Consider the following 12425-nt stretch of genomic DNA (forward strand, 5'->3'; position numbering starts at 1 on the left):
TGAGAAACAAATGAACCAGGAACAAAATTCAACAGTGAAACTGATTTTCTGTTCAGGATTAAAGTAAATCAGTGAGATTCGGAGTTTTAATAACAATGATATCAAAATGTTTGAATAAAGAACACGATGTGAGTCAGTGTCAGAGTCACGGACGACACCGGGCTGCGACCCCTCTGTCACAGTGTTCAGTCATTAGTGGATAAAGCCCACAGTGCGTGTTGTTCCACATTTCCACAATTTCCCGTTCATAAAGTGAGAAGTTGGTGTCTTATTATCTTCGCATTTCCGCTGATCTTACTTCAGTTTTACAGCTTAATGAAAGTCGATCCTTTGTGTTCCTGTGCGCACGGACACGCGGGTTTGGGTGTCATGTCAATAAAGCTAAATGGATTTGAAAAGGAGGTGTGGGTGGAGGTGGAGGAGGTGTGGACTTCCCCGCTCCGAGCTCGGAGCCGTCATTCAGCTGCAGGACGCTCTGGAGATCAGTCTCTGCTGTACCTGCTGCTCATGGAGGAGTCCGTCCACGCACTTCACGCACACTCCGAGTACCAGAGTTAGGATCGAACCGCGGACATGAAGCTTCTCTGCGGAGGAGGAGCGGCGCTGCTGCTGCTGCTGCTCGGCCGCTGCTGCTGCACCACTCCCGACAGGAGAGGTAGGAACCGGGGACGTTGCTCCGGGGTGGGTTAAAAAGTTGGTGTGTCCCCGCTGAGGGCACCGCTGCGGCTCAGCCGCTCCGCGGGCGTCGGGATCACACATGTGACCTGGGGTCTCAGAGCTCGTGTAAAAGTACAGAAACTGGAGCAAAGTGGTTTCAGAGTCAGAGTGAGACAGCCTGCAGAAATGATCATTACAGCTGATTCAGGATCAGAAGGTCCGGGGCAGTATTCCACAGAGGAAAACACGCGTGTTCGAACATCAGAGTCACGACTCAGATCTATACGCGGTCTTAAATGTTAAACCTTTAAAGTTACTGTACATGCTGAGGAAGTGACCTTTTCCTCCGTGATATCAAATGAATGTAACATCAGAGTGATTCCGCCGATCGGATCCCTCACAGGAGGAAGTACGAGCCTCTAAATTGGAGTTAACTGGAATTAACAGGTCAGACTGCTCTGCGGGTTCAGACACAGCCGAGGAGGCTCCGCTTCTCCCCAGGAGGTGCTTCCGCCACTCACAGGAGGCCCGCGGGCAGATTACATCTCACAGAGGGGTCGGAGGGATGTGACCCGGGAGAGGGAGGGAGGAGGACGGATACAGAAATGAAAGAAGTGTGAGAGGAATGTTTGCACCGGAATCAAATTAAAAGCAGAGCGAATAAACACAGTTAAAAACAGATGCATGAAGAAGCTCGAACAGACACAAATCAGGTGTGCCTTTAAAGGTGACCGTGTGCGGACAGCAGGTCACTCTGCTGTCCACTCAGCTCCGCGGGTGAGCGTGGAGGACTGATCGCAGGTTTAACACACCTGTAATAAACAGTAAAAAGTGAATGTCAGAGGCGGTGTGTCTGAGCCAGAGATGGAGCCATGCGTGGAGAAAGTTTGTGGAAGCTCGCGGCTGAAGACGTTTAAACTCACACACACTGACGCTCATCGCCAATTAAACCTTCATTTCCTCTCGTGTTTGCTTTGCATCTGAGCCAAAGCTCGCGTCTCCCCCACAGAGAACATGCGTCTCCCAAACAGCACAGGGACATCAGAGTGCAGTTCATCTGTAATACTCCTAATAATGAGACACGTGACATGTGAGAGGCTGACGTGTTTTAAATGATAATCAGGCTTTACAGTTGTTTACAGTTTCTTACAGACGCTAGGACACATGTCTCAATACTTAGGTCACGTTTGCAAAACTCCTCACACAGTGAGCACAACAGAAGTCTATGTGGGCTAAACTGAGGACCAGTTATCATTGTTTTGGCACAAAATGCATCCAATGACTACATCTCTCAAATTTCATGAATTATCTTCTCACTCAGACACAACAACTGCCAAAAATCTTTGTACGTACAGGACATTTTGCATGTGCTTACATACTGTTTTCAAAACTGTTAAACTTATGGCCAAAACAATAACACAATGCAAAACTTAAAAAGACAGCAAAATTCAACAGCAATATTTTAGTGAAACATATTTTAAATCTAAAAATGCAGTTTAACCAGCCACAGCTGATTCTCATTGTAGATGAACATCTGCACAGGTGTTACTCCTTCAATTTTTCAACTCCTTCAATTCTGGCAGCCAGAAGATTCTTTCCTAGGTGTGTTGCCATAGATGACATAAGATGTGATGTGGATGAGAACCTGTGGCCAAATGGAGAAGACCGAGTAGATTAGCATTACTATTGTATGTGTATCAGTGGATGGTGTGTATACAAATTCTTGTATTTTGGGATTACTTAGTGCAGAAACATAAAAATACATAAACAAATATTAACGAATTCTGCATGATGTCTGATTCATTCCAGTAACATATATTGAAATTATAAACAGAGATGTGTCCTTGTTTTACACAAGAAAACACTGTAATGCTACATGTTGTTAGTGTTTTTAGGTCATTGTTTTGTGGGTGACAAAGTGTGTTTGTCGGCTGTCAACCTTTGCTAGTGTTCTGGAAGAATGAGTTTATTTGAGACCTGAATGAAGTGTTTTGGTAGTTGTAGTGCATTTTGAATGTGAAATGAACTGCTTTGCCAAGCTGACGGTCAGTTAGGAGGATTGTGTGAAGAGTTTTGCAAAAGTGACCTAAGTATTGAGACATGTGTCCTAGCGTCTGTAAAAAACTGTAAGTGAAAGGTGGAAAATGTTGCAGCGTGAGGATCTCAGCTCCACAGCTGCATTTGTGTAATGCCTGCGTTTCTGTTTGGATTTGGAGCAGTGATCAGTGCGATTAGTCTGTCTGCATGACTCACAATGCATACAAGCATCAGGCTGAATGAAAGTTTGCAGAAAGGTGGAGCAAAGAAGAAGCCCATGTGACTTTCATTAAGACTGTCAGACAAAGCATTGACTCTGGTGGAGGGCACTCGCTCTGCTCTCTGCTGTGGGTCTAACAGGCTCCTCTGGTCACATTTGGGACTTTCATTCACATATAGTTAATGTTTGCTGCTCATCTGCAAGCTGCTTTGCAGCCCACCTCCACCCAGCTCCTTCTTTTGTTACTGATGCCTGCTCTGCTCTGTGATGGTGTTCTCCTACGCCGAGTCGTAACTGTCGGTGGTCTTTACCGAAATCAGTGATTGTGTCACACGCTCGGCCACAACAATAGGGGCGGAGCTTTTATCAACCATTGTGTGATTATTGTTGTTGTAATTTGAGTGAAACACCCGAGGTTCACAGCAACACAAACACGTTATTCTGCACAGACACAAACGTACACAACAGCAGATCATAAAGAGAACATTACAGTCCATATATACGTAAACTCCACCACAGTTCCATCCCTGATGCTCTCAGCTCCTTATGTAATGTGCATTCTCCTCGTATTGTAGTACTTTGAGTACATGTTGTAGTTTTCTCCTTCTTTTCTCGCTCATTGATCTCCATCAGAAACCTGCAGGAGCTCGTTTCTCTGACTGATCGGTGATTGATGGCTTCAGCCTGCGTCCATGCTGTGAGGCTTAAACTGTCTCTGCTCCTCCCACATTCTCCATGAGACAGACGTCCCACAGGGAACGATAACCTCATCAGAGAGGAGGACGAGAATGAGTTCACATCCTGGGTGGAGTGGGTCAGTGTGGGGTCTGATTAGATGAGTGTGGGGATGCTCAGAGCAGAGAGCTCCGGGCTCATGGTGGTTTAGTTCTTATTACTGACCCATAAACACACGAGTCTGTATATCTTGGTTGTGAGAAGTTGTGACGTGTGCAGGACGAGTCCACAGTGTCTCAGTGAGCAGACAAGCTGCTGTGAGGTGTGACGTACGGCAGCAGGTGGTTAGAGAACAGGATGTGACTGAGGTCCTTCAGCATCCTTTGGGCTCTGTGCAGACCTGTAGCACTGAGTGTGTGTGTGAAATAGTGAATGCAGGTTGTACAGCCTGGAAAAGCACTGTGGGTTTACCACATCCCACACCACATGTGCTGTGGGAACTACCGAGGCGATAATGTAACTTAATCGAAGAGAAGAAATCCCCACTCACAGCTCAGAGTGGAAAGAGCACACGAGGCTCAGCATCATAAATAACATGCAAGTTAGATTTTAGAGAAGACACAGCCGATCTTCTTCCTCTTTCTGCTCCTTTCAGAAGTCATCCGCCTCCATCTCCTCCTGCCCCAGCCCTCTTGCCACACCAGCCTCTGCATGTCCTCCTGCACTGCATCCATGAACGTGCTGGACGTTCACTTTTAAACCCAGTTTGGAAAAACATGTCGCGAGGTCTTGGGCACAGATCCCAGAGATAAGGCAGGATGTGATGTCAGTTATTAGTTTATTAACAAGAGGAGGAAACCCTCAGCAGGAAGGGGAGGGGCTTCACATTAGAAATAAATACATTTTAAAAATACGACGTTTCTTTGAACGCATCATAAACTACAGCAGCAGGCAGGATGTAAACAGGAAGGAGCGTTAGAAAAAACTTCATCCAGGATTAAATGCAGCCTGTAAAACCTATCGATCATTGTCATTGATCCCACAGTGCCACAGTTCCCATCAGCCCCGGTGTTTCCTCGGGAAGCTTAACCTGCGCCTCAGAAAGAACAGGAAATGACACGGCTGATAAATGAATGTTGTATTTTTGAGAATTTCTCAGGTTAACCTTTTATTTTGACAGTTTCTGGTTGGATTGCAGGGCATTATGGGAGATTTCAGTGTATGTCAGACCATTCAGGCTGCTCTGCTGAGATTAGAGTTTTGTGTGTGTGTGTGTGTGTGTGTGTGTGTGTGTGTGTGTGTGTGTGTGTATGTGTGTATGTGTGTGTGTGTGTGTGTGTGTGTGTGTGTGTGTGTGTGTGTGTGTGTGTGTGTGTGTGTAATAAGTGAAAACAGCTGACTGTGTTCCATCTTTGTTTCAAACACAATTTGATTAGCAGGAGGATTTGAGTGAGTCTGAGTGTATTTGTGTGACTGTCATTGTTGAGAATGGGCTGTTGTTTCACTGCAGAGTGCCTGCAGGCCAAGACTGAGGGTTAAATTCTCTCATGTCATTAAACCAAAGATGGCGACCAAACAAGTCAACCCAGTCTCATGGCAGTTGGTGAGATAATCACGACCTTGTCTTGTTTTACCAGAAAACAATTTGTATTTTGATTCACGCTCCGCAACATTATTTGGTGTCTCTGAACACAACAGTTCATCAGTGCAGCCTCACATGTGCTCGTTAAACAGCAAAAAGCTGTGTGTGTGTTTCAGACACACACTGTGTGTTTCAGAGTTTGTATTCACTTTAAATATAAAAGCAGGTACAAATGTGTCGCTTTGTCATGACGATGTGCTAGTTGGGTTGAGAAAAATGGCTGCCATGTCTTTTTTCCATCTTTGTTTTCCTGGTTGCCATGGTGACGCTCTCTTTACTAGAAACACACCTCAGGAAATTTGTCCTGTGAAATGCAGCGCTGACATATTCATGACCTCAAGCACGAAAAGAAAAGAAAGATTGTATGTGATTATTTCATGGACTGTATCGCCACAAACCAGCAAAGAAGTAATCTGTTACATATTACAAGTTACTTCCCTTAAAAGTAATGGTGTAGATGACTTAATTACTTGCCAGAGAAAGTAACTGGCTGCATTAATTTCATGTTACTGTGTAAATGAGCTGATTGCACTGTCACATAATTACCAGTTAACAAACTAAAGTCTCACACTGACCCAGTCTCTGTCCCAAACACACACACACACACACACACACACACACACACACACACACACACACACACACACACACACACACACACACACACACACACACACACACACACCAACGTCCTCTCAGTTTTTAAGTTTGAACACAAAAACAATCAGATTTCTACACTGAGCTGTTTGGAGACTTTAAGCGTGTCTCTCTGATGACACCAGCTGCTCTGATTGGCTGCACTCTCTGCTGATTGTGTGTGCTGGGAGAGAGCAGCTGCTCGCTTTCTGTGTTTCTGATCCAGCTTCAGCTGCAGTAAATCATCAAACACTGATTGTTGTGGCTGCACAGAGCATCTGTGTGTGTGTGTGTGTGTGTGAGAGTTCCCATTGAGTTTGACTTTTTGGAAAGACCTTGGCTGTGTGTGTAAGTGAAACTCGACTCCAATAATAAAGAAGACGTTGGAGCCTGGCGGTAACCATGGTAATGCTGTTAACATACCCAGCCGAGCTGCACTGACTAAAAAAAGTACGACAACAATCGGCCCGACTGAAAAACACCCCAAAAACTGAGCCGAGGTCAGCGGTGTAACTCCCAAAGCTCTCCGAGTCCTGCCTCGATTCAAGAGTTTTGATTGGCTGCTGGTTTAGGAGGGGCCGGACACGCTGAGCTTTTCCTCATGAATCAAAGCGAACCACACACTGATGATTGAGCTTTTGTGTGCGTGTGTGAGGACGTCTGATGTGATGGTAGCTGAACGTGCCAGCATCGTGTCAGAGCGGCGATGCTCTCCGCCCGCACATCCTTCTTCTTCTCCTCCAGATCATGGTCACTGGTGTCTATCCCAGCTGGCGTGGGGTAAGAGGCGGGGTACACGTTGGACAGGCTTCCAGCCTATCACAGGGCCACACACAGACACACAACCGTCCACACTCACATCACGTGTTTGGACTGTGGGAGGAAGCCAGAGTATAGACAGGCCTGCGTACTGAGAGGCGATGATGCTAACCACCACACCACCACCCTAATGCTGTGCAGTCAGTTAAATTACTTTAAGTTACTGTAACGACTCCACACTGTCATCACTGAACCCCAACAATCACTGACTCCCTGTGAGCAGCGACAGCAGGAAGAAGCCACCAGCACAACGAGGTGAAGGTGAACTTTAGTACACGTATCACACTGATGCAGGTGTGTGTGTGTGTGTGTGTGTGTGTGTGTGTGTGTGTGTGTGTGTGTGTGTGTGTGTGTGTGTGTGTGTGTGTGTGTAGATGAACGTGATGATGCTTTGTTTTGGGTTTCTGCGTCTTTGTGGTCGTTTCCACCACATGTAAACACTCAGGTGTTTCCACAGGTGTGTAAACCTGTGTTTAGGTGGTTGAGTGAGTCGCAGCTGTTTTTGGCTTGTGTCAGTTTCACTGAGGTATTCACACAGATATCAGCTGTCACGCTGAAATGTCATTTTCACCAGCGCTGAGTCACCGATGGGACTCGCTCCAGACTGCTGGGAGCTGCAGGTGGGAACGAGAACTTGAATCTAACTGCGTTGGCGAGTTAAGTCCTTGTTGCTGTTGTAATGACTGAGAGACGCTGTGTGTGGTAGGTTTCCCAGCGGCGGCGGCTAACGCCCGTCAAGAGCAGCCTGTGGGATTTTCAGAGCAGGAATGTGAAAAATGTCAATAATGGAGCTGAGAAAGTGCTCGCCGGATTATACAGGCCACTCGTGTACCTGCGTGCCCGCACGCCATCACACAAACCCCACTCGGTGCTTTAGAGGCTTTTCTTACGACCTGCTGTCTCTGTTGGTCGGGCTCTGAAGGTTGGAGCTCACACGCAGCCCTCATCGGGCTTCACACCTGCAGCCTGCAGGTATCTGCATGGAAGATAAACAGTTGATGATTGTCACAAACTGCATGTAATGACACGGCAGCAGGAACGAGCCTCCCCTCAAAGGTCTCTGGACTCCACCTTAGAGACTGGGTGAGGGGCTCAGAGGAGAGCCGCTGCTCTTCTACACTGAGACAGGTACCTGACTCACCTGGAGGCTCCTAGTTGAGATGTATGTCCTCCTGGAAGGAGCTGCAGGGCAGACTCAGGATATTGGGAGAGTTTCAGTGTCTCAGCTGGCTCAGAAATGCGTCTTTGTCCCCGTGGCTGGAGGAGGAGGTGACTGAGACGTTGCTGGTTGAGGGTGAGGTGACCACATGGATGCTAACTGGTCTGAAGCATCCCTCAGTGAAATCATTTAGAACGGTTTCCTGACATGCAGTCAGGTCCATGAGGTTTTGTACAGTGACACAGTTTAGGACGTCCCTCAGCATCCGAGTCTGTTTGGAGCCTGTATTGACCCTTTCAGGAAAGTTGGATGGGATTAAATCCAGATCCTTCTCGTGGCTCAGGGAACAACGAGTATAGCGGCAACCTTCGGTCCTTCTTTGCAGAACGTAAAGTTTCTGACTCGCGCTCTTGTTAAGTCGCTTGGATGCCTTCCGGTAGCAAAAAACGAGGCGAAGGAAAAAAGGGGCAAAACATTTATTTTCCATACAAATCGAAAGGTACAAAACAAATGCCTCTGGTGGGAGCTCCGTTTATATTTCCTTTATGTTATAACAAAAATAACATTAAAACGGCGACGGTCAGAAAACTGTTGCTCCACGTCCTGCTTGCTTACTTAACCTTTTTTACCCACACCCCTCCGCATGTGGGCCAAATACACACCCCCTTTACGACATCCACCAACACTTTACAACAACAACAGACTAACAAAGCAGGATTAATTTATGGAGCACAGCCTATTACATTATAACAATAAATAACAATAAAATGATCAAGATCATAATAGAAACTTAAAGATCATGACAAATACTTAAATATGGCATGATGTAACTGAGTAAAATATCGGCCTGGACTTGGCTCCAACAACGAGGGAGCAGGTCTCACCTGTCCAGCTGGTTCTGAGCCTGTGAAAGTGTGAGAGTCTGCACAGCTGTGCAGTGTTTTTATTAAACCCCTTGAGTTAAAGCTGACAGTCAGCACTTCAGTCACATTTTGATTGACTGATTTAAAACCCACTGTGGTGCATTCACTCAAAAAAATCTGTTGTTGGATGAACACAATTTAATCACGGCACCTTTTCCCACAAGATTTAACCGAGTACAAAAACCCATTTTTGACCATGTCAGACCAACACATTTGGCATTTGGTGGTTAAATGTAATCGGATTACGTTGGATCAACGTAGTATGCTTATATTGACTTAAAGTGATTTATTTAAGTATGTAGAGTGAAATCTGTTTTAATTGATTCTACACAAGTTAAAAACTTCAGGAGAACTCAATGAAATCTTGTTGTTTGAAGAATTACTTTGCTAATCAAGGCGATTACTGCTAGTCGTGCTTAATGAACCAATGTGGGGGTTGATGATTTCATAGAGACAAACAACCATTTGCACTCATGGGTAGTTTAGAATTACCAACTAACCGAACTCTAATTACACACTGCAAACTGGCCAGATTGTGGATTTGAACCCAGGCCCTTCTTGCTGTGAGGCACCAGCACTGACCATCACACCACCAAGCTGTCACTCCAGGCTTAAAACTAGGAAAGCTGTGATTTCAAGGCTTGATGCAGACTTCTCTGTACGTTTTTGTCCTTGACAGGTTAAACCACAATAAATAGCGAGAGCATACACGTGGTGTGGGTGTAGCTGTCTGCCTCTTAAAACTCCAGTGATTTTCCTGCAGTTTGACATCTAATGTGATCTTGTGAATTGCGTGAGACCAGCAAATAACCGCTCTTACTAGATTGTATCAGGTCATCTCAACAAGAACAAATTAAGTTGCTGAAGTTCATGCAGATGCTACATGATTTAATTACGTTCACCATAGAAATTATTTAGTTCAAAGTTTGAATCTTGTACATGTAACAACCACCCAATTTCTTTTTTTGAGTGTGGATTCAGTTCAGCTTTATTTATGCAGCATAACAACAACAGTCGCCTCAGGGTGCTTTATGTTGTAAGGTGGACCCTACAACAATACAACAGAGGAAACCCCAGCACTTGTATGAGCAAGCGCTTTGGCGACAGTGGGAAGGAAAAACTCCCTTTTAACAGGAAGAAACCTCCGGCAGAACCAGGCTCAGGGAGGGGCGGGGCCATCTGCTGCGACGGGGACGGAAGACAGGACAAAGACATGACATGGAGCTGATGACTGTTGGTGTCGCTGACTGAAAGTAAATGTTTTTCAGTCAAATATCATCAGATTTAACTGATTAATTCTTTGAAACAACTGATGGTCTTTGCAGAGTTCGCTCGCTTAGAGCTTCCTGTCAGGCTGCAGGGCCGCACAGCCTGCGCCTATCAGAGGCTTTTTAGGTGAAACTCTCAGGTTACTCTGTGCCAACCCAAGAGAGAGGTTATCTGTGTGGCTGGGAGCAGCGTACCAAAGGTCGGAGCACATGCTGCCTGTCAGAGAGGCAAAACTCGTTGGGCCCTTCTGGAATTTTCCTGAAACAGAGTCAGAGTGAAGCAGCTTCCATCTCGCAGACAAGCACAGTCTCGCTCTGACCTGCGAACACTGCTGCAGGCAGGACACACACCCTCACAGACACACACACGCACACACACACCCTGCAGATCTAACGATTAGTTTCTGATGTTGGTGTGTTCACGAGGTTCCACTGGTGGACAGGATTGTGTGTCTGTGCATGCAGCTGGTGCGCACACACACGTGAACAGAGGAAGAAAAGATTTGGAGGCAACAAATGAAGCAAGTCGTGCAGAAAGCTTTGACCTGCAGCCCGCGGTTCCCGGGTCTGCCTCCAGAGCTGCACACAACACAATTGCAACACTTACTTAATCCAGTTTGCACAAACTGCTGTTACACACATTCTATATGTGCTTTTGTCATGACATCATCACAGTGAGACAGCGATGGACCGGTTTGACGGATCACACTTAATGTTTCTGAAGTCACAAGTTCAGAGCCTGGAAATGATTTTATGAGGAAACAGAAAGAAGATTTTCTCAGCTGAGCTCAGACCTGCTGAGGCTGCGTTTAGCAGGACGGCCCCTCTCAGCTGGCTGAGACATTCCTGAAGACAGTGTGTGTGTGTGTGTGTGTGTGTGTGTGTGTGTGTGTGTGTGTGTGTGTGTGTGTGTGTGTGTGTGTGTGCGTGTGTGTGTGCGTGTGTGTGTGCGTGTGTGTGTGTGTGTGTGTGTGTGTGTGTTCCTGTTGTGGCATTTTGCAGGACATCATTATGTTTGTCTCTCTTCTCTGAGTTTCAGTCTTGTTTCCCGTAAACATGACAGGATGAAGTCTGATATGAACAAACATCTGTGCCACACACACACACACACACACACACACACACACACACACACACACACACACACACATTGCAGGTGGTGATTGGGTAAATTGGGCGTCTCCACCCTGCGGTGTGAAGTTTGGATCTCGGTGCTGATACGAACACTTTTGCACTCTTCAGCAGACAGACTGGTAACGCCTCACCGCGCAGTTTTAAACATCACGCCGTCTTTACTTCCACTTGGACCTTTTTAAAAGGACGAGGCCACGTCACAGTTTGAATGCAAACATAAGAGTCATAAAAACAAGCAAAGGCATCACGGTGACGGCCCTCGGTGCTCGCCGGGCTGGACCCGTGCAGCTCTCGATCGATGTTCACGTGTTTCTGTGGTGGGTTTTTAAAAAGATCGATGAAAGCACTTAACAGCAGTTTAAGCTCAGACGAGGCAGAGCGATGGGAAGCTGTCATTGATTTCTGCTGCAGGGAAGGTGACCATTGATTTCCATCTCATTCTCTTTGTTTCACCGTGAGCTTTTATTGGTTTGAGCTCTTTATTGTTGGGAGTGAATAATGATTTCCATCCTGGCAGCGCAGCCCGCTTCTGCTTAAATAAACTGTCGGATAAAAACAGAAACGTCTGTCAATCCAAAACCATCAGAACTGATGAAACAGGACGGGCTCGGGTTTCATCGTTCACTCTGAGCTTTAGGAACAGACGCTGCTGTTCAGATATCCACATGGAGCTCGTGCGCTCGTCGCTGGGTGAGGCTGGATCACTGTGAGGTGGATGATTGGTGTTAACTGCGAGTGAAACGGCTGTTTGTGTGCTGCAGGCTGCTTCCTGTGCTCAGCTCTGTAGGATCACTGAAGCAGTTCAGTGGATCAGGAGAGCGACAGTCAAACGACTTATTGTAAGCAAATATGAAAAAACAGTGATGTGAAGCAGCTGTGACGCATGTTTCTAATATTTCTCCATCACAGAAACCTGAACATGCTTCAGTGACACCACCGTGAGTAACACAGCAAACATGCGACGAGTTTGGGAGTTTGAAGACGTGAAGGAACGATTTACTAAGAACAACAACGACAGGATCGCATCCACGAACATATCTGTAGAATTCTACATCTCTTTATTTATCTGTGTGTGTGCGTGCGTGTGTGCGTGTCTGTGTGCGTGCGCGTGTGTCTGTGTGTGAGTGTGTGCGCGCGCGCGTGTCTGTGTGTGAGTGTGTGCGTGTCTGTGTGTGAGTGTGTGCGTGTCTGTGTGCGCGCGCGCGCGCGTGTGTGTTCGTTCGTCCTGATCACAAACCCAGCTCGTCTCTCGGGT

At 46.4% G+C, this 12425-nt stretch overlaps 1 protein-coding gene across 1 annotated transcript in view; it reads left to right on the forward strand.

Moving 5' to 3' along the window:
• The first annotated feature begins 278 nt into the window (after positions 1-278).
• Positions 279-12425, forward strand: part of LOC113029559 (melanoma receptor tyrosine-protein kinase-like) — a 39920-nt gene continuing 27773 nt past the window's right edge. Inside the window, exon 1 of the mRNA XM_026180470.1 lies at positions 279-655. Coding sequence (XP_026036255.1) covers positions 574-655 — 82 coding nt within the window. The 5' untranslated portion in view covers positions 279-573. The remainder of the gene's footprint in view (positions 656-12425) is intronic.

Source organism: Astatotilapia calliptera, chromosome 9, assembly GCF_900246225.1.
Source record: "Astatotilapia calliptera chromosome 9, fAstCal1.2, whole genome shotgun sequence".
Classification (NCBI taxonomy): domain Eukaryota; kingdom Metazoa; phylum Chordata; class Actinopteri; order Cichliformes; family Cichlidae; genus Astatotilapia; species Astatotilapia calliptera.